The sequence below is a fragment of the Filicampus tigris genome, chromosome 18 (genome assembly GCF_054856515.1).
Source record: "Filicampus tigris isolate MCC_2025a chromosome 18, RoL_Ftig_1.0, whole genome shotgun sequence".
Classification (NCBI taxonomy): domain Eukaryota; kingdom Metazoa; phylum Chordata; class Actinopteri; order Syngnathiformes; family Syngnathidae; genus Filicampus; species Filicampus tigris.
In genome coordinates this window covers 11,908,529-11,929,110 of record NC_141234.1, presented here as the reverse complement: position 1 = coordinate 11,929,110, position 20,582 = coordinate 11,908,529, and the positions used below count along the sequence as shown (strand labels likewise).

General features: G+C 40.0%; 2 protein-coding genes and 1 pseudogene across 10 annotated transcripts; 1 reads left to right on the top strand and 2 right to left on the bottom strand.

The window, feature by feature from the left end:
• Nucleotides 1-172: 172 nt before the first annotated feature.
• LOC147132552 (anterior gradient protein 2 homolog) lies at nucleotides 173-5,315 on the bottom strand. 2 transcript variants are annotated; one of them, XM_086015332.1, is made up of 8 exons: nucleotides 5,204-5,315; nucleotides 2,377-2,498; nucleotides 2,230-2,293; nucleotides 2,077-2,129; nucleotides 1,897-1,973; nucleotides 1,005-1,068; nucleotides 427-510; nucleotides 173-351 (listed from the first exon to the last, which is right to left on the bottom strand). In XM_086015332.1, exons 2-8 carry the CDS (start codon nucleotides 2,483-2,485, stop codon nucleotides 302-304), a joined length of 501 nt encoding a protein of 166 aa, XP_085871458.1. In that variant the 5' UTR covers nucleotides 2,486-2,498; nucleotides 5,204-5,315; the 3' UTR covers nucleotides 173-301. The 2 variants fall into 2 exon arrangements, with proteins under 2 accessions (XP_085871458.1, XP_085871459.1); XM_086015333.1 differs by lacking the exon at nucleotides 5,204-5,315 and adding an exon at nucleotides 4,594-4,725.
• Nucleotides 5,316-8,536: 3,221 nt separating this feature from the next.
• LOC147132551 (serine/threonine-protein phosphatase 1 regulatory subunit 10-like) lies at nucleotides 8,537-17,261 on the bottom strand. 7 transcript variants are annotated; one of them, XM_086013700.1, is made up of 13 exons: nucleotides 15,958-16,177; nucleotides 15,760-15,823; nucleotides 12,624-12,735; nucleotides 12,310-12,396; nucleotides 11,634-11,769; nucleotides 11,377-11,428; nucleotides 11,208-11,297; nucleotides 10,570-10,695; nucleotides 10,035-10,110; nucleotides 9,863-9,957; nucleotides 9,650-9,790; nucleotides 9,353-9,575; nucleotides 8,539-9,245 (listed from the first exon to the last, which is right to left on the bottom strand). In XM_086013700.1, exons 3-13 carry the CDS (start codon nucleotides 12,731-12,733, stop codon nucleotides 9,065-9,067), a joined length of 1,317 nt encoding a protein of 438 aa, XP_085869826.1. In that variant the 5' UTR covers nucleotides 12,734-12,735; nucleotides 15,760-15,823; nucleotides 15,958-16,177; the 3' UTR covers nucleotides 8,539-9,064. The 7 variants fall into 7 exon arrangements, with proteins under 7 accessions (XP_085869831.1, XP_085869825.1, XP_085869830.1 ...); XM_086013705.1 differs by lacking the exon at nucleotides 12,310-12,396 and having other exon boundaries at nucleotides 8,537-9,245; XM_086013699.1 differs by lacking the exons at nucleotides 15,760-15,823; nucleotides 15,958-16,177 and adding an exon at nucleotides 13,049-14,593 and having other exon boundaries at nucleotides 8,538-9,245.
• On the top strand, nucleotides 17,056-19,988 carry LOC147132550 (E3 ubiquitin-protein ligase TRIM35-like; annotated as a pseudogene). The gene is made up of 2 exons (XR_015081974.1): nucleotides 17,056-17,291; nucleotides 17,528-19,988. The product of XR_015081974.1 is annotated as an E3 ubiquitin-protein ligase TRIM35-like (transcript).
• Nucleotides 19,989-20,582: the final 594 nt, after the last annotated feature.

The window sequence follows — 20,582 nt, the reverse complement described above, 5'->3', positions numbered from 1 at the left end:
GAATATATATTATGTTTCTGTTTATATTCATATTTTACAGTTTGTTGTCCAGGTGTGTTCAAATATTTCTACTTCCTCAGAGTGCTTTTTTTGGGGGGGCGATATCTGCATAAAGACTGCTAAGTTGCTCATTAATGTAAACGTCGGCTCCCCCAAGATAAAACCAAAACACTCAAATACTAAACATTTTCAAATTTATTTCAAAGACAATGCGGATGAACAGGTGTAAGAAACACGAGCATATAAGTGAAGATGTCATAAGAAGATCTTTCCGCAGGCAAAGTGAACTGACAGCACGGGCTCAAAGCTCAGACTTGAGGAGTTTCTTGGCCTTCTTCATGTTGCTTATCACTAATAGAGGAGAGACAGTTACAGCCAACGTACCTCACGTCAATCCGACTTTATATTAGCAGAGTTTCATCTCACATAGTTTGGTGTCATTTGGTTCGTAGGCATACATGCGGTTCGCATAGCGACCGGTGACATCGGCCCTCACTGTCATTGAGGGGTCTGAGAGAGAGAGAGAGAAAGAGACGAGATGACATATTACATGGTCATAATTCTACGTTAATTCATTGAAACTGTTCATATTTTAGGCAGGTGTGGAGACTGGGTGGCTATTCAGAATGTTAAAAGGATTTTGTTTTTCAGTATTTGCTTTAAATATTCACTCACTGGTCACACACACTGAAATATCCAGTAGAAGACCTGAATCAAATCATTTCATCAAATCATCAAATCAATAGTCTGTTTTGATTGACACTGACATTGTCAAAGAGGAATTAATTTAACGATTTTTAAGTTTATTATTGGGGTGGTGACACTGCGCTGTATCTGATATTTTAGATAATCGCAGTAAAATCATCTCATTTAATGATGTCTTTTTATGAAAGTAAAAGCACATTACAGAATGATGATTGAGAAAGTAAGGCCACCTTAGCATGAAAACAGATCACATCATCTATGAAATGAAGATGTTACTCGTTGCCATAATTAAGTCTTACCAACAAAAATGATTCTGGGAACATACTGTCCATCTGGGGATAGATGTTTGTCTGTGGTTTCATACTGTGGGAAAAAAACAAAACAGTTCCAAACTTTTGTCACCAGACTTCAACTAGAAGCTACGTCATCTATTTATAGAATTGTTCATAACGATGAAAACTATTTGAGCGCATCATCAATTTCTATGTTGTGATTTAAAAAAAAAAATCCTGACATACAGTATGTGTGGTCATCACCAAGTTGGACCGTTCCACGGACTCCACGGGTGCGACGTAAAACCGAACCAACACCAATTAGCTAAAACGCGTGGTCACACGGTCAGACGGAGTTCCCACCTCTTCTTGCGATGCCGTTGGACACAACTGAGGGAGCAACTGCTTGTTTTGAGGGTTTCCTAAGTCATTCGCCACAATAAAATGGACGCAGATTGCAACCGCAATGTAGTCACCAGATAAGCTAACAGCCTAGCTTCTTCCATGTCATCTTCAGCTAAATTTGTATTTTTCGGCAGTATGGATGTCCATACTGGATCATGCTAGGTCTCATAATTTGTTTCTTTGCTTTTGTATTATCTCATAGTCTACTTTTGACTTTAGACATAGTCTACATGGATTGATTCGCTAGCTAACAGTCAATCAGAGTGAACAATTGTCATCGACGCCATTTTGCATACTGCGGATCGAGGGCTCATTCATAAAAATCATATCCAAGAAGCACAATGACACTACAACCTTAATTCTTTCATTATTTTAAACATTGCTTTTGACTGACATTCATTCCTGTGTAACGTGAGCAGCACGACAGTCATGATTGGCTCACGTTTTAAAAGTCGGTTCAGAAGTTTAAACTTGATATATTTGTACTCTGCTTAACATGTGTAAAGTGACCTACCACCAGGTTGAGTACAACAAAGTCCTCATCAAGGATTTTTTGGAGCTCATTGTCCTCTGCAAACACTTTCTTCAGTGCTGCAGGAAGAACAAACAAACAGTTCAAACGGTCTTGAAACCTGATTCAACAAAATGTTTTACTTGTTCTGAAAGGTTTTTTTGCCCTCAGGGTTAAACTTACCCAAGCAGTGTGGACAGTCCTCCAGGTGAAAGAGGACCATCAAGGGCTTGTTCCTAAAAGGGGGAATCAGTCAGTGTTATGTCAGGATTTCCATTATAAGTCACAACACAAATAGCTAGACTTAGGTTAATGATTTTACGATCTATTCCTTACTTTGACCTCGCCCAGTAGAGCGCTTCCTCATATGTCTGAGCCCAGATCAACTGATCACCCCATCCTGGAGTGAAATGAACATTAGTAAAAATTCCCAATGTGTTGAGACTTTTTTGGGGGGGGAAGATGTTGACCATCCTCACTAACCTCTGGACAGAGTTTGAGGGATCCTCTTGCCTGTCTTTGGCATGTACTTGCCAGATGTAAAGGACACAGCTACGAGCACCAAGAGGAGTGACAGCGATGTTTTGATCATCTTTGCAAGGTTGCTGGAAGACATTTGAAATGTTTATTCAAATACGCCACAAGACCAGCAGGAATGTTGGCATTTAAATAAAGTTGAAGGCAAACGAAAATACAAGTTTACTTTATCATCTGATAGAGGAAGTCACCCCCCCCCCCAAAAAAAATGTTGTTGTGTTCTGTGCGCCTTCACTAGTCTATTTATTCTGATTAATATTTTGTTTGTGGAATATGAGGCCCTGTCTACACATAGCCAGGGATTTTGAAAACGCCGGATATAAGTCTGCGGTTAGCCCTATCATCCACACCTCCGCGGAGTTTTTTTTAGGTGAAAAACGCAAAACTCCGACCACAGTGGAGATTTGCTGATATATCCGGATATCAACCACTGCTTCTCGGTGAAAGGTTTAAAAGCAATTCTGACCTTTTGTCGGTTCTCCCGAACGTATTTGGCGCCGTGATTTTGGTATTTGGCTAACTACTGCCACCTAGAGGCTTCTGCGGTTACAAGTGGATGCGTTTTTTTGTGTATTCCAACGCAGGGGGTGGGCGGGGCGGATATACGGTTGTTAAAAAAAAAACCCGGCTACATGTAAACAAGGCGTGAGTTAAGCAGAAAAAAAAAAAAAAAAAAAAAAAAAAAAAATCCACCTGTTTTAGCCATCAAGGGGCGGCCATTTTGTCACTTCTGCTGACTGACAGTCGTTCAGGGCTCAGGTAACGAGCAATCAAGGGTCACCTGTTTTCTGAAGTTGAGCCATGATTGGTCATTACCTGAGCACCTGTTATGTCATTTTCAGTCCACAGAAGTGACAAAATGGCCGCCACCTGTTGGATTATGTTGCATAACTCATTCTACAAATGCAATTTGTATCGCAATGCCATGTTTCGACCTAGTGGGCTTGCATAAAAACATCCTTGCAAAGAAATGTCTCAGGTTGACTTCCTCTTTAATGCAACAACACACTACAGTCATCACTTCCGATTTTTAACTTATCATTTTGTTTCTCAAATTACATTATTGTTTGTGTAACTTTTGGGCCTTTGTCGACCGCAACATTGCAACTTTATTCTTTGAACATTCCGACATTTTCTGTAATATCGTGACTTAATTCTTGACCCATCTTCATTGTCGTGCAGAGGCAAGTCTAATTGACCATGTTTGTTTGGCAGACCCCCGATACGCCTTGCTGGGCGCTCCGAGGGCTATTTCTGTTACATATGCCCGGGCGCAAGTGACCATTAATGACAGAGCGTAGACGAGACTTTAGACTAGGTGAAACCAAGTCTAATTTGTAGCGCATGTGTTGTAATGTGATTTTGGTAGATTTGATCCAAGCGCAGGCAGACTCTGAGATTCTGCGCTCCACTGATATTTGTTGTGGATGTCATATTTAATTCATCCAGTAAATATGACATTGAGGGCATTGAACCCTCTGAATAGTTTTAGAAAACAATTCATTGAATGCATTATAAATATTATCATCTTTAATACATTTTTATAAGCACTACCCTAACACGCGGCACAACTGGTGAGGGAACGAGGGTAGGGTTGGTCGGGAATAAAGCCGACTGTGTTCACTCCCTCAACAGCGCAGAAGTTGCCCATCTTTAACTGTGCCGGTCTACAAAAACACCGAAAGTAAATTGCACTCATGTGCACATAGAGGACTTGGCGCTGTTCACAGGTTTTTTTCCTCATAATATTGCAACTATTTTTGTAACTGTGCAACATGTTTTCTCGTAACTTGTATTTTAACATTTCGCTCAGATTATTCTGACTTTATCCATTTAAGATTAATTCCAAATACTAAGACTTTACTGTTGAAATAACGCAACACTGTTCTGGTAACATTCAGATTTTTTTTTTCTCATAATATTCAGATTTAAATCTTGCAGCATTATGACTTTACTTTTGTAGGGTTACATACAATTATAGTATATTTGTGGTGGTGACTTAGCATAATTCGTAGCAAGCCTTTTGTCAAGTGAGTGCTTGATTGAGGACCCAAAAGCAGGGAGGCAGGGTGGACTGAACAATATTTATTAACAAAAATAATAGCAAGGATACTGGGGTAGGATCTAAATACTAAACCAACAAAGAAAAAAAAAAACACTCACCCAGAGAACTAACAAAGGCTAGCGAGAGCAACGTTGACAGGACACAGGAAAAATGACTGAACGAAAGCAGGGAACTAAATACAGACAAATTGACGAGACAACGAGGAACACCTGGACAAGACCCAAAGGGTTGGGGGGAGCTGATTGGCTAACATTAGGGACTGGGATGACAAGTGCAGGTGGACCCGATAACACAAAGAAAACATGTAACCAAATTCTAAACCAAGACAGATCATGACAGTTTTTATGTAACATTTTTTTTTCAGAATGTTCCTCGTTTGTTGAAAGCATTGAAAAGACTCCTAATTTTACTACCTTATTCTTGTCACTTAACGATTTATTTTTTTTAATATTTACACTCGTATAACATTCCGAGTTGATTTTCATTTCATCTTTTGCATGGCATTACAATTTTTTTCCACCATCAAGTTTAAATAAAAATTACAAGCCACCAATGAAATGTTTTGACCAAGTAATAAAAGTTGAAATAATTGGCATGTTCTTTTTTTCTCTTAATATTCGAAATAAATGTACAACATTTGGTAAAAGACTTCAAAAATGACACACAGAGAGCATGGTGACATCTGTATAAGGACATAACCTCTCTTACCTGTTCCTGGTTGGTCAGGTGAGAATGGCACTGGATCGCTGTTCCAGGATGGACTAATTTTCACTCTTACCTGCCGTACATTTAAATACATGTCCGCCCACGGTCCCGCCCTACCCACCTCCTCTTACCTTCTGTGCACTGGAGTGCCACAGGCACTTCATTGTCCTTGGTGGAAAAAGGCACCTATTTGTACAATGTTAGAATATAACATTTAATATCTGGATATGGGAGTTATTCTGGTTTTGTTCATTTTAGAAGGCAGGAGGCAAATACAAGGAATAATTTTGTTTTCAGTATGCAAAACAAATGAATGAATGAACAGTATATGTGGTCACTGGTGGCACCCATTCTTTTTTTTTTTTTTCTACGGTATACTACTGCACTCATTAATATACTGTAGCTATTTCCATTGGCAACTGCGAGCATACATTTAACAGGTGCATCTCAATAAATTTGAATATCATAAAAAGTTTCATTCAAAATAGGCTCAAAGCGTTTGGAGGCAGAACACATGAAGGATGACTGGGCGCAATGGGATTGGCTGGAAAGCCAGCTCAGACAATCCAGCGATGTTTGGCTCAAGACGAATACACACTAGACTGTGTGAACAAAAGTATTCGGACACCAGTTTATTACACTTGCAGCTACTGAAAATCAAAGTGAAACATGGAGTTGAGACTAACAGTTTTGGGGGATTTTGGACATTCTGTCCCTTTCAATCATTCATTAGGAACTCATTAAAGGACCATTATGGTGAAACATTTGAAACTAGCAGAAACTAATATTACGTTTGTGGAATATGAGTGAAGCAGCAAAATCCACCCGTTTCAGGGGGCAGCCATTTTGACACTTGCTGTCGACTGAAAATGACATCACAGTTGCTCAGGGATCAAGTAATGACCAATCTCGCCTCACCCGTTTTCTGAAGCTGAGCCGTGATTGGTTGTTACATGACAACTGTGAACAAAATGGCCGCCCCCTGGATTGGACAAAACCGGTAGATTTTACTACTTTGACTCTTCTTCCACTAACGCAGGTCATTACCTCCGCCCTGAATAACTGTGATGTCATTTTCAGTCCACAGAAGGGACAAAATGGCCGCCCCCTGAAACGGGTGGATTTCGATGCTTAATTCATATTCCACAAATGCAATATTAATCAGAATGCTGTGTTTAGACTAGTGGAGGCACATATTGTAAAGAAAATGCTTGGGTTAACTTCCCTTTAAGAACATAAACTGTTCATACTGTTATTAACTTTCTTCACCGATTGAAGAGAAATCACACTAATTTATAGTGAGCTCTATGTCATCCATTTCAACTGGAGTTGCCAGATGATTCCTTACCCTTTAAAGCGGAAGTCAACCCAAACATATTTTTTTCAAGAATATGTTCCTAGCAGACCCACTAGTTGAAACACGGCATTCTGATTAATTTTGCGTTTGTGGAATATAAGTTAAGCAGCAAAATGCACTCGTTTTTAGCCATCTCTGGGGGCGGCCAATTTGTCTTCTGTCGACTGAAAATGACATCACAACTGCTCACAACGACCAATCACGGCTTACCTGTTTTCCGAATCTGAGCCGTGATTGATCGTTGTGAGCAGTTATGATGTCATTTTCAGTCGACAGAAACAACAAAATGGCCGCCCCCAGAGAAGGCTAAAAACGAGTGAATTAACACTTATTCCAGAAATGCAATAATAATCAGAATGCCCTGTTTCAACTAGTGGGCTTGCATAGAACATATTCTTGAAAAAAAATGTTTGCATTGACTCTCCTTTACGGGACCGCTAATTTCGTCCTTATAGTGTATGATACATTTCTTAACATGCCAGTCTCTCATTATTAGTTTATGACCCATTTCAACATTGTGCGCTGTCCTGCACTCACAAATTTGTGCGACCTGTCCTGGCTTACATCAATAGTGGCTTTGTTCAGTTTCTTGGGCCCCTTGACAGCCGATACGGCTCTCTGTGAGTGAATCAACCCTTTTACACATACACACACATACACACACACACACACACCCCCACACACACACACAGACGCGCAAACACAGCCTAAACGGCAAGCAGACAGGATGTCCTCTTGTACATGTATTCATCTAAAAATGACGAGAGAATTGAGAAACTCGTATTTACAGTGCAAACGTCTTTGTTGTTTTAATATTCTTTTTCATAACAGGTATTTTGAAATTGTAAAGCAGTAAATCTCATTATGTACTGTATATCTTAAATTCTGGTTCTGTAGTCATACATGTGGAAATTGTATTAGCTATAAATAAATGTTTTGAGTTTGACCTCAATAGTTTATAGTGAGACCATCACATTTGTCTACTGTAGCCTTCATCAACAAAAAATATATATATTTTGCCAATTATCTGCCTTTTATTTATGTTACAACCATTTATAGGGCACTTGAAAAGAACTTTAGTGCTGAGGTGTCTTTTAGCCTCCGTCCATCCATTCATCCAGTATCTCTTTCTCTCCATCAATGTGTGTTGGCACAGCAACAGGGTCAATATTTGCAGTAGAGGGCAGAGTTAAAGGCCACTCCTATCGGCCCTTCGCATTCACCAGCTGCACTCAACCCTGCCCTGAAAACACGGATCTGACTACGACATACACACAAACGCGCCGCCTGTTGATTGGCGCGCTTGAATAGGATGCAACTACCTGGATATACAGAAACCTAACTGAAATCGGAAGTCAACTAAGATAAAGATGGGAGTCACTAGAATAGAGTCATTCCTTTGCTATGAAACAATACAAAAGTGTCATTTGTTCATAAGTTTGTTTTTTTTCCAAAAAGTCCATCAATATATATTTCATTTTTAATCAAACACAAAATGATATACATACATGCAGTGTGAGGCAAATGTAGCATGCTAAGTTATTTGACAGTAAATGAAGCTACCCGCCAGAGAAATGTAACAAGTGAAGCTACGACAAAATCAAAAAAATTAGCTAAATTACATTCGTACTACAAGCAGAAAACAAACCTGTGTAAAAATCAATGTTTGGAATTGTGAAGATTTGAAGCAGAAGCCAACCCAAACATTTTTTTTTTTTATCAAGAACATGTTCAATGCAGGCCCGCTAGGTGAAACAAGGCATACTGATAAATATTGCGTTTGTGGAGTAAGAGTTAATCCACTCGTTTTTAGCCATCTCTGGGGGCAGCCATTTTGTCACTTCTATCTACTGAAAATAACATCACAACTGCTCAACTGCTAACGACCAATCCCGGCTTAGCTTCAGAAAACAGGTGAGCTGTGATTGGCCGTTACCTGAGCCTTGAGCAACTGTGATGTCGTTTTCGGTCGACAGGAGTGACAAAATGGCCGCCGCCTGAGATGGCTAAAAACGGGTGGATTCTGCTGCTTAACTTATATTCAACAAACGCAATATTAATCAGAATGCTGTGTTTCAACTAGTGGGACTGCTGGGAACATATTCTTGAAGAAAACATGTTTGGGTTGATTTCCTCTAAGATATTTTTGTGTCATTGTGATTTTTAGATATGATTTAAAAGAATGGGCCACCAATCGCAGTATGCAAAATGATGACAGCTGTCATGACAATTTATCACCCTGATTGGCTGTTAGCTTGCAAATCAGCGCACGAGATACAAGTAGACTAGTAGTTGAGTAGATGTTTCACGTCCCCGAAAGCATAGCAACGGCGAATAAAATGACATTATCTCCTAAATTAAACTCAGCAAAACATTGCTTTTTACTTAGATTTGATCCTGCTTGTGTTAAATGTTGAACACGTTTTTGGGATGTGCGTATTGTATTTAATGAAAACCCTGAATGTGGATCATATGATAAACAATGACTTCTCAGTTACAGAGGGGGGTTATAAGCATGCGAATGCACACCCCTCAGTGAAAAGTTGCGTCACACTGGCCACGCCCACTGAAAAATTACCAGCTACGACCCTGGTTCCACTGTGTATGCTAACCTCATCCAAAGGGATGAGGCAGGGGCATAAAGATTCATAAGGCTCTGGGTCTGGTTCATGTGGGCTGTCAGGCACACTAGTGAGAAAAAAAATAGAAGAAAAAAAAATCTTCAACAAATTTACCGCTGTTTTATTCATTATTCATGTACTACTGTATTCCTGGGGGAATAAACGCAGTCCCACCTCTCTTTGCTGAGGAAGATCTCCGGCAAAATGCCCGTTTCACGTCCCCGCTGGGTGATTTTTTCCGTGCTGTTGGCCCCGGGGGTGACCAGGCTGCCAGGCAATGTCAGAGACCTGGGTGATCTCCAGTGGACATCTGTCGATTCCTGAGAGAGCCGACGGGCCCTCAATGTCAACTCATGTTTGGGGCTGGCAGAAAAGTCCTTGATCTTGTTGACATTCACTGAGGGGACAATGAAAAATATCTTTTTAAAACATAGTACAAGAGAGATTGGGTGCTCATCTCGTGTTGCGTACCCCTCTCTGTCTCATCCAGGTCAAAATAAAAGTATTGTTTAAGCTGATGCTCCTCAGCCCAATGCACGGTCTTCTTTTTATTGCCTTGTCTTATCAAATGTTCTTCACCATGAGATTCTGACGAAGAATTGGGCGTGTCGCCTTCAAAAAGCAAACACATGAATATATCAGGTAATTAAATGAAGCTGCTATTATCAACACATTTACTCTTACGATGTGCTGGATTGATCTCTGTTGAAGAGTCGGATGAGGATGTATTTAGAGGTCTGAATTTCTTTTCAAGCGGAGCAGCATCACATGGACCAGAGCTGTTCAAGAACGCAAGAGAGAGAAGATATTAGTAGTGTCATTGATCACTTGGTGACGTTATATTGAAATGTCATACCTTGACCTCTTGAGGACTGGATGCTTGATGTACTTGTTTTCAAGCTTATTCGAGGCGCTGATTAACGTATCCATCGCTAGACAGGCGGAACACAAAAATTCACATTTAACTTCGGCAAATATGTTCTATGCACCTCCATTAGTCAAAACACGGTATTCTGATTAATATTGCGTTTGTGGAAGATGAGTCATGTAGTAAAATCTACCGGTTTTGTCCAACCCAGGGGGCGGCCATTTTGTCACTTGCTGTCGACTGAAAATGACTTCACAGTTGTCATGTAACAACCAATCATGGCTCAGCTTCAGAAAACAGGTGAGCCGTGACTGGTTGTTACCTGAGCCCTGAGCAACTCTGATGTCATTTTCAGTTGACAGCAAGTGACAAAATGGCCGCCTCCTGAGATGGCTAAAATCGAGAGAATATTAATCAGAATGCTGTATTCAAACTAGTGGAGGCGCATAGAATATATAATTGTAAACATTTTTTAGGTTGACTTCACCTTGAAGAGCTACAACAGTTATTTTAGCATACTGACCTAAGGAACAAATCTTTCCATGGCTGGATAAATGAGTTTTAGCCTTGACTTTCTTCTTCTCATCTCCACTCGTGTCCTTCACATCTTGACTGTGTAACTTGTCATCGTCTTTTTTCTTCTTCTTATCTGCACATTAAAGTGAAAACTTTGACCCAAACATATTTTTCAAGAATATGTTCTATGCAAGCACACTAGTTGAAATAAGGCATTCTGATAAAGAGTTAATCGACCCGTTTTTATCCGTCTCCGGGGGCGGCCATTTTGTCACTTCTGTCGGCTGAAAATGACATCACAACTGCTCAGGGAACGACCAATCACGGCTCACCTGTTTTCTGAAGCTGAGCCGTGATTGGTCATTACCTGAGCCCTGAGCAGTTGTGATGTCATTTTCAGTCGACAGAAGTGACGAAATGGCCGCCCCAGAGGTGGCTAAAAACGTGTGGATTTTGTTGCTTAACTCATATTGCACAAACGCAATACTAATCAGAATGCCGTGTTTCAACTAGTGGGCCTGCTGCTAACATATTCTTGAAAAAAATGTGTTTGGGTTGATTTCCTTAAGTATAGAGCATGTCAAACCGATATGAAAATGAAATGGAGGAGAAATTCAAAAAACAGTCCAGTTTAACTATCCATACCAATGGGACTGTTAGTACTGCTTGACATACTCTGAGAGCGAATTATTTCCATCCAGCCATCGACAAGCACGGATGCTAACTTCCTCAATTCTAAAATAGAAAGTACAAATATTGAGGTGTAGCAGGAATACAAAGTCATTGCACAAAGAGTATGAATAAGCTAACAGACCTTCAGTCTCTGCACTTTTACTGAGCTGCTTGACCAACTTTGCTGTGTTGTTCTGTACAGAAGAGAAAATGTAAAACAACTTGAGAATGTATAAACAAAACTCAAAACAAAACTTCATACTTGGACATCATTATGTGTGCTATCACAATACATTACTAGTACATCTTGTAACAAGCCTATAGCGTGTTTTTTTTTTTTTATCAGTCTGAACACAGCTGCAGCAGCAGAGGTGGTGTGTATGAATAAAGTGTATAAACCTGTTTCAGATGGACAACTTTGAGGGGTAACTTCTGCAGCGTGAGCAGAACGAGCTGTAGCAGAGAAGTGTTGTTGGTGGTTTTGGAGTAGGTGAGCCATGAGTTCAGCAGACTGTAGCCACCCACTCTTATGAATCTAATGCAGGAGGGAGAACATGCGGTATTTTTATTGGGGAGTAATATATACAGGTTGGTATATATTACAGGTATATTTTATACACGATACATATTTATGAATGAAGATAACAAATAGCTCAGCTTCAGAAAACAGGTGAGCCGTGATTGGTCGTTATCTGAGCCCTGAGGGTCTGGTGATGTCATTTTCAGTCAACAGAAACGACAAAATGGCCGCCCCATGATATGGCTAAAAACGGGTGTACTTTGCTTGCTTAACTCTTTCACATGAATCATTTTGCCTTTCAACCAGTGGGCCCGCATAGAACATATTCTTGAAAAAAATATGTTTGGGTGCAAATTTCTTAACTTCTATCACTCAAAATATCAACACATTTTGAATATAAATATCAGTATTATTTTCTGTTGCATTTACCCATTAGTCACTGTTCCAAAGTTAGGCAGGAGTGAGCTGACTTTTTTCTAGCTTGGAAACATTACGTGTATTATGTGTCGAATTTTGAGTAAAGGATGCACTGTATAAAGTCAACATGAGGCCTACCTGTTAAAAATATTATGACATTTCGTGTGAAGTAGAATTTCCAGGTACATACATCTATTGACCATCTCGGTAGATGCTTCCATGAGGCTGTTTCAAATTGTAAAGGTTAAATTGTCACATGTATGGTAGTGATACATTTGGATAAAATTGTATGAACAAAAAAAAAAAAAAACATGATTAGAAACTTAACATTGTACGCGTAAATTTACAGAAGAATTTTACCAGTCAGGAACTGTACTGCTAAGATAGCAGTCCTATAGCACCCCAATATTATAAACCGCTAAAAAGTTCCAAGATTTGAAACCAAAAGCCACCTGATCATCTCTGGGACTCCATCCAGGCTGCAAAGTCCGCCGTCCTTTCCTAATAGAAACTCCTCACCCTTCAAAATCTGTCTGGCGTCTACTTGTCTAACTCCCTCCATTCCTGAAAAACAAACCAAAAGCAATTATCGCACGGTTAGCATGTTTTGCGCAAATGTTTGATTCATTATAAGCCCGCTCAGTCATTTTACAATGTACTGTTTAAAAGTTAAAATGGAGTGTAATTATATTGCACTTTATAACATCATGGTGTCCAAAGCACTTTAGCAGCTGACTTTCACCCATTTGTGCATTAATACTCAAATCATACATTATACTTAAAACACCACATGCGCTAGTTTTATGCTAGGCTTTCTTTTTCAAAACATTAAGGTTGCCTGTTTGACGACTTCTGTGAACATCACAAAGTATATTACGTTCCTGCATTCATTGTCGTGCTCATGTTGTGAACTTGGACAAACTGAACTTCTTTATAAACAAACGCTTTCGTTTAAGCAGTGATGTCATAGTCACATTGTTCAGATGTGATCGCCTTGACGCACACGCCACCAATGAACATATTTGAGTGGGATATGGGGACTTCCATTATTCCCTGTGACAAGTCAAGGAAGGAATGAAAAGTAGAAAGTAGACATTTTTGACTCATAAATTGCACTGCCACTACATTCTCATGATAGATGGCGTTAAATCTTTTCACAAACTGATCACTCATCCGTTGCTGCCATTTTTTTGTTCATGTTTGACTAATACATCAAACATTGTAAACCACAAGTGAGATACTTAGCGTGTCCCTCAAATTAATTTAATGTGTGGCTCACTCAGGACAAGTCCAAAAACTTCAGATGTGAAGCATCTGACATTTTCTGTAAAATGATCGATAGGTCGTGACAATTTATGTGGTAATGACATCATCGCCTGGAGAATTTATATACATGATTCTCCAAGCAATGATGTCATCATTTACTAAGTCTCCAGTCGATGTGACATCCTTATCCAATTCAACCAGTTTAAATTGTTGATATTGTGATGTATTGTCAAAGTCATTCCTTTTTTGTCTCCGCAGCTTTAGGCTGGTTAATGTCAAGACAATGGCTAAAGGTTAATTACAAGTGATCATTTTTTTGGGTGGCATGGCACTTTTAACTCCAAAAGGTATTCCAATTTTCAGTCACGGCAAGTTTGAGAACTTAGTAAAAGATAGCATTACATATAGGCATGGAACGGTTTGCCAGTTTGCCATGGTTTTAAAAAGACCAGGTTTCAATAACCGTGAGTACTGTTTGTCACTTTTTTTTGTTCTGGGCAAGCAGAAGGGAAGGGTGAGCAGTTACAAATGGAGGAGGCGGACTGGGAGCAAGACAAGAGAAACTGCAAACATGCTTTTTGCTGTTGATTAATGTGCATTATCCTAAAAAAAAAAAAAATGGTGACAGCAGGAACTAGTTATGCCCGAGGACAACATGAGTAGCTAACGGTTGTTCCAAAATTAGCTCACAAGTGATGGGACACAAAGAGGGCACTTCACCCTTTTCTGACTGAGGACCATGGTCTCAGATATGGAGGTGCGGATTTTCATCCCAACCGCTTCACACTTGGCTGCAAATTGCTCCAATGGGAGTTGGGAGTCCAACCCTCACTGGAAACAAATCTGACTTACTGCCAGCAATGCGAACCAGACTACGACATCTGTAGTACAGGGGCCGAACAGCTCGTATGAGGGAGTTTGGTACCCCGTACTCCCAAAGCCCCCCGCACAGAACCCCAGTGGGACATGGTCAAACGCTTTCTCAAAGTCCATAAAACAAATGAAGGCTGGTTGGGCAAACTCCCATACACCCTCGAGGACCCTGCCAAGGGTCCAACAGTTCCACGGCTGGGACAAAAACCATTGCTCCTCCTGACTGAGATTACCCAGACTCTGCTTCCTCAAGGGAAGGCGTTGTCGGTGGAATTGAGGTCTTCAAAGTATTCTACCCACTCACAACGTTCGAGTCGAGGCCAGCAGGTCCCATCTCCACTATACAGTTTTAATGGTGCACTGCATCCCCCTCCTGGGACGCCGGAGGCTGAATCAGAATTTCATTGAAGCCGTCCAGAGGTTTTTGTCCCTGGCCTCAAAGAAATTTTCCCATGCCTGAATTTTTGCCTTGGTGACCGTTGAAGCTAGGTTCTGCTTGGGTAGCCGGTACCCGTCAGCTGCCTCCGGAGGACCACAGGACAAAAAGGCCCAATAGGACTCCCTCAGCTTGACAGCATCCCTGTCCACCAGTGGGTTAGGAGATTGCCGCTACGATAGGCACCGACCACCACAGATCCAATCGGCCAACGTTATTATTTTTGTTGTTATTCAGAAAACCTATTGGTCGAGAAAAAACAAGGACTGATTCCTAAGAAGCGGGGGCAATCATCTAGAACAATTTACTTTGCATCTTTTACAATTTTAGTAAAAATGTGTTAACCAGTGTGATTGTCTAAATTCACTCTCAATCAATGCCAATGGAACAACCGAATGTTTTCCATCGTGCTTGTTTGGTGGTGTGCAGGGATTATTTTGCCATTAAAATATGGCCAATAAAGATTGAAAATCACGGAAGTTCAGCATTCAGCCTGCTGACGGATATAGCAAAATAAAATGTGACGTCAGGTAATAGCGCTGCACTTTGTTTTTATTTTGGTACTTCCGTATACTATACCGTGCATATCAGTTAGGTATTTCATAGCATCCATCCATTATCCATACCGCTTATCCTCACAAGGGTCGCGGGCGTGCTGGAGCCTATCCCAGCTTTCTTCACGCAGTAGGCGGGGGACACCCTGAATTGGTTGCCAGCCAATCACAGGTATTTCATAGCAGCCAGCAAAATTATTTTGAGTTGGTTTTCACTTTTATGTTAAATGCTGGTAATGCAATACGTGTAATACACGTAAACGCTTCGGCTTTACCGAAAGGTTTCAGACAGTACGAGCTCACAAATCAGTGACATGATTCTTTTTAACGCAAACCAAAAAGTTACCAGTCCACCAGTACGTCACCCCTCCTTTGTAGAGCCACAGCGAGATGGCTCACTGTGCTACCGCCACCTTTTCATTCGGCGTGTTAAAATGAAAACAGTCGGTTAAATCTTACCCGTTTAAGTAGTAGCGCTTTTATACACGCTCAGAACGCCCAAACACTTGCAAACCATTCAAGGCTGTAAGGGGCACAAAAATTACATATGTACACAACGTCAGAAATGTGTTAAACAGGACCCCGCTTCATTGTCCAGTGGAAGGGAGAATCTGGAAGGGGGGAAAACATTCTGTGGTGTTTATATTAATGTGTTACCTCGATGATATTTACTTAACGTGTCGAATTAGATTGCCGAATATACTACCACAATAAACAAAAGTGTTAAGCGCGGCGTTGGAGCTCCACTTGGTTGATAAAGAGGCAGATAGTGTAAACAAAACTATACGTATGAGACATGGTATAAAGCAAGGAAGTCTTATTCAAAGCCGAATGTCGTCAGAAGAAAGGCGGCTAGACCGGAAACTGAGAGCCAATCACGGCCTTTCTTCCTTCACCGTCACTTCCTTATTTGTTTTCACAACGACTTCCTGTACAAAATTATGAAAACAACGCTTTTAAAAAACGATAACTAACTCAAAACTACATTTTACATTTATAAAATAACTAAAGCAAACTACAAATGTACAATTGTCCTACATTTACGTTTTTGTCAATCATACATGAGCGTCAGGATTCATTGTATGTGTATTTATTCACGGATGGGACAAAGGCCACTGCCACCACTGGACAGTACCGACTGTCAAATAGTTGACAAAAAAAATCATCCACCACCATTAGAGTTTTGGACTGAGAAAAAGGAAAAAAAATAACACAAAACAAACACAAAAGTAAATGTATTTATTTATTATCTATTTCCTATTATATATTATTCATTAACTTAATGATCTGCTGTTACCCACCACCTACACCTGGCAACACTTACTTTTTCCACTGCCTGTGTGAATAAAATATTTGTTCGAACTTGAATTGCTATCTGTTTTCTTTTTTCAGTGTCATCGGATTACTTTAAATACAATAAAGCCCAATTTAAGGGCTATTAATGAAATAAAGCCTTTTAATGACAGCAAAGTTCAACATTTAGGCTGTTATAGTAAAACGTAGAACAAAGTTCCACTGAAAAGAACGTTTGACGAAAATGTTTATGAACATTGCACTAAAAAACAGTGGACTGCTTTAAAAATGAACAAGCATATTTGCTAGAACATCCATGGAATGACAAATGTGCTTAAAATGACTGGTTTTGATTTGTATTGACTTTCATAGTGTATTACAAAATATCAGATATAAAACCAAACCACTTTGTTCATTTAATGCACTGGATTTCTATTAATTCAATTTAGAATGCTTACTATTCAATTTTTGAACAATTTAGGCACGAGAGAGACATTTATTTACCCTTCGGTCCGGATTCGAACACGGCCTTCAAAAGACGAAACAAGCTCTCGCAGGACAATAATTTGTCGCGATGGTTTGGGCGCGCCGAAATGTGTAGCCGACAGGCAGCCAGTTTGGCGGAGTTTTCATTTAAGTCGTTAGAGTGAACTCGTTATTTCGTCGCTCCCTGCACATCGAGAACGAAGCAAGGAAGGGTAAGCTGTCATTTTCTTTCAAGCCCTTCTTTTTCTTTTTATTTTATGCGCCAGTTAGCTTTCAGGATTTTTTCCATGACGGCTTTACATAACGTGAGGTAAATTAAATGTTTATTTTTGTATTTATTTATTTTATTTTATACTCTATGGTTTTACCCTGTGTAAGTTGTCGGACTGAAATGTTATTTTTTGGGGGTGTGTGCAAGTGGTAATAAAGCACTTATGTGTGATTTCAGATAACTGCGTGATTTTCGCTGCGGTCAAATCAAAACTAGCAGGAAGTGCACTTGGGGCCATTTTCAACGTCTGACAATTCCTTCACTCGTGACTGAGGCAAACTCACTGCTCATCTTCTGAGAGTGAACTCTGGAAGCTTGTAAACGGAGGCGCTGTCTTCGCAAGAGCCATGGGTGGTCGAGTCGAGGATGCTGTCAAATGTCCGCTCTGTTTGGAAATCTTTCAAGATCCTGTCATACTGCCGTGTAGTCACAGCTTCTGTCGTGCCTGGGGTGGGAGCATACAGAAGCTCGAACGTGTCCATACTGTAGGACTGAGTACAGAACGATGGATGTACGTTCAAACCTGATACTGTTCTGTTCCCCACGATGAAGCTGTCAAAGGCCACAAAGAGAAAGTCCAGGGAAGCCTGCAGGGCTCGAAGAAACGACTCAAAGATTTTAAAAATACAAGCGACAACTGCAATAAACAAGCGAAGTACCTCAAGGTCCTTAGAGTGCAGGTTGAAAGCAAGATTAAGAAGGATTTCGAGGAGCTTTATCGCTTCCTGCAGATTGAGGAGGAGGCCAGGTTGTCTGCTGTGAGGAAGGAAGAGCAGAAGAAGAGTCAGAGGATGAAGAACAAGATTGAGACTCTCCGCAGAGACACGGCCACTCTCACAGATGTGGTCAGAAGCACAGAAGATCAACTGACCTCTGACCCACTTTCCTTCATGAAAAACATCACGACTTCGATGACCGGGATCCAGAAGCTGCCCGACGAGCCCGAGCTGCTCCCAGGGGCTCCGCTGGACCAAGCCAAACACGTGCGCAACCTCAAGTTCAACGTGTGGGAAAGAATGAAGGATGGTCTCTTATAGTCCCGTCATTCTGGACCCGAACACGGCCAATTCAGGACTCAATCCGTCAAAAGATTTGATCAGCGTGAGTTATCGAGGAGGAGAGGATTGTCCAGAGAATCCAGAGAGGTTCTTTTGGTGCAATGTGGTCGATCCTGCTTTGACCTCGGGAACACACACCTGGGAGGTTGAGGTGGGAGACAACATTGGGTGGGAATTGGGGGTGTTGTGTGTGGATCCTTGTTCGCCAGGTGACATGACAGCATGGGGCGTTGGATTAATTGATGCTAAATACACTTGTTTTCCTGACAAGGACGCATTCTGGAATCCGCCAATGCAGCTGAATAGGATCCGAGTTCAGGTCGATGTTAATGAAAGATCAGTTTCATTCTTTGATTCTCTTACGAACAGTCAATTGTTTAGTCAGAAAGATTTCAAATGGCCGCGTTTGTTTGACAACATGAATTTGTTTCCTTACTTTAGGACAGTGGATAATAGTCCTCTGCAAATAATTCCACTTGCCCCTCGTGTTACGACTCATGGATGTAAAAATGCATCGAAAAACGATATAAAATCGATATTAATGCTTAAAGAAGGAGGTCAACCCAAACATATTTTTTTCCAAGAATATGTTTTATGCAAGCCAACTAGTTTGAAACAAGGCATTCTGATAGATATTACGTTTGTGGAATAAGAGTTAATCCACCCGTTTTCAGGCATCTCTGGGGGCGGCCATTTTGTCACTTCTGTCGACTGAAAATTACATCACAACTGCTCAGGGCTCAGGTAACGACCAATCACTGGGCTGACCTGGTTTCTGAAGCCGAGATTGGTCGTTACCTGATCATTGAGTAGTTGTGATGTCATTTTCAGTCGACAGAAATGACAAAATGGCCGCCCCCTGAGATTGCTAAATAGGGTTGGATTTTGCTGCTTAATTTATATTCCACAAACGCAATATTAATCAGTGTTTCAACTAGTGGGCCAGCATAGGACATATTGGTGGAAAAAAATATGTTTGGGTTGATTTCCCATGTAAGCGTTAAAAGTTATAATAAAACAATGCTCAAAATAATCATGGTTTCAGTGTTCATTGCCAGGTGCTAGCCTGGTTTCAGTATTAAATACCATGTTGCTCCTCACTATCGGACATTGTAATGCAACAGAGTCCCCGTGAATAAATATTGTGTTCATATGATGAACTGATTTCTTATTACAACAAGTTTGCTTTGTTCAAATATAATCAAACTGCTTTTATCAAACTTATGTTTTAAATAGAAGTGATGTGCCCACGTATGATGTGAATCTCACCATGTTTTACATGTGATAGAATTGAAGTGTTCGACCCATTGATGCATGTGAGAATTATAGCAATAAAGTGAGCAGTTATTCTCCATTTTTATTGTTACAGAATTATGCTTGTGCTTTGCACCTTTTGTTGAATTATTCAGATGGTTGAAGATACTATAATAGATTTAAGGATGATTCTCTTTTTCCACAATAAAAGAATCATTAAACCTATTACCATTTATGAATGTTCAGTTTTCTTTGTATTTTATGAAACATTTTGACTTATATTAATTATATGTTATATTGATTAATAAATAAGAATAAATACATCATTACATGTGTCACGGAGCATTTATTTTACCACCATCCACTTTTTTTTTGGTATACTTAATTCAATTAATTTTTACCGAACATGGGGAAACATGAGATCAAATTACAAATAAATGGACACTAATCATTCTTTGGATGCAAGTCAGCCATAACATTTTTTTAGGTGTGTATTTTTTCCTGTTTTTTAATAAACTCATCAATGTTTTCATACAATTAAATGGATGTCTTCAATGTAACCTTGTCCTTGCTTGGCATATGACTAAATTGGTTTACACATACAGAATAATTTATAAACGGTGATCCAAACCATGACATTCATTACTTGATGTAGTAGCAACAACATTAAACCTAACCCACTTAATCCTCATACGTGTGCTGTGAATAAAACGGTCAACATGAATTGTTTAATCAGAAAAAAATTGTTTGCAGATTGCAAGAACCTTTTGAGTGGTTTCACAATGTCAAAACTGATTATATTCTTATGAATTTATAGATACATCTTACTTAATTAATCAGGAATCTTTTGTTGGACATCCATATTTTCTAAGTTTGCAATTTAGTTGTTCTGCTGAAAAATAATCATTTATAAGTGATGC

Bases quoted from the DNA above. Each gene is read 5' to 3' on its own strand.
- LOC147132552 (XM_086015332.1), bottom strand. From the start codon at position 2,485: ATGATCAAAACATCGCTGTCACTCCTCTTGGTGCTCGTAGCTGTGTCC. The intron at 2,294-2,376 runs GTTAGTGAGGAT...ATTTCACTCCAG, and splicing joins CCCTCAAACTCTGTCCAGAG to GATGGGGTGATCAGTTGATC. The intron at 511-1,004 runs GTAAGACTTAAT...TCTCTCTCTCAG, and splicing joins TCCCAGAATCATTTTTGTTG to ACCCCTCAATGACAGTGAGG.
- LOC147132551 (XM_086013699.1), bottom strand. The intron at 10,696-11,207 runs GTATGGATAGTT...TTTAATGTGCAG, and splicing joins CAGTACTAACAGTCCCATTG to ATAAGAAGAAGAAAAAAGAC. The intron at 10,111-10,569 runs GTCAGTATGCTA...CCGCCTGTCTAG, and splicing joins TGGAAAGATTTGTTCCTTAG to CGATGGATACGTTAATCAGC.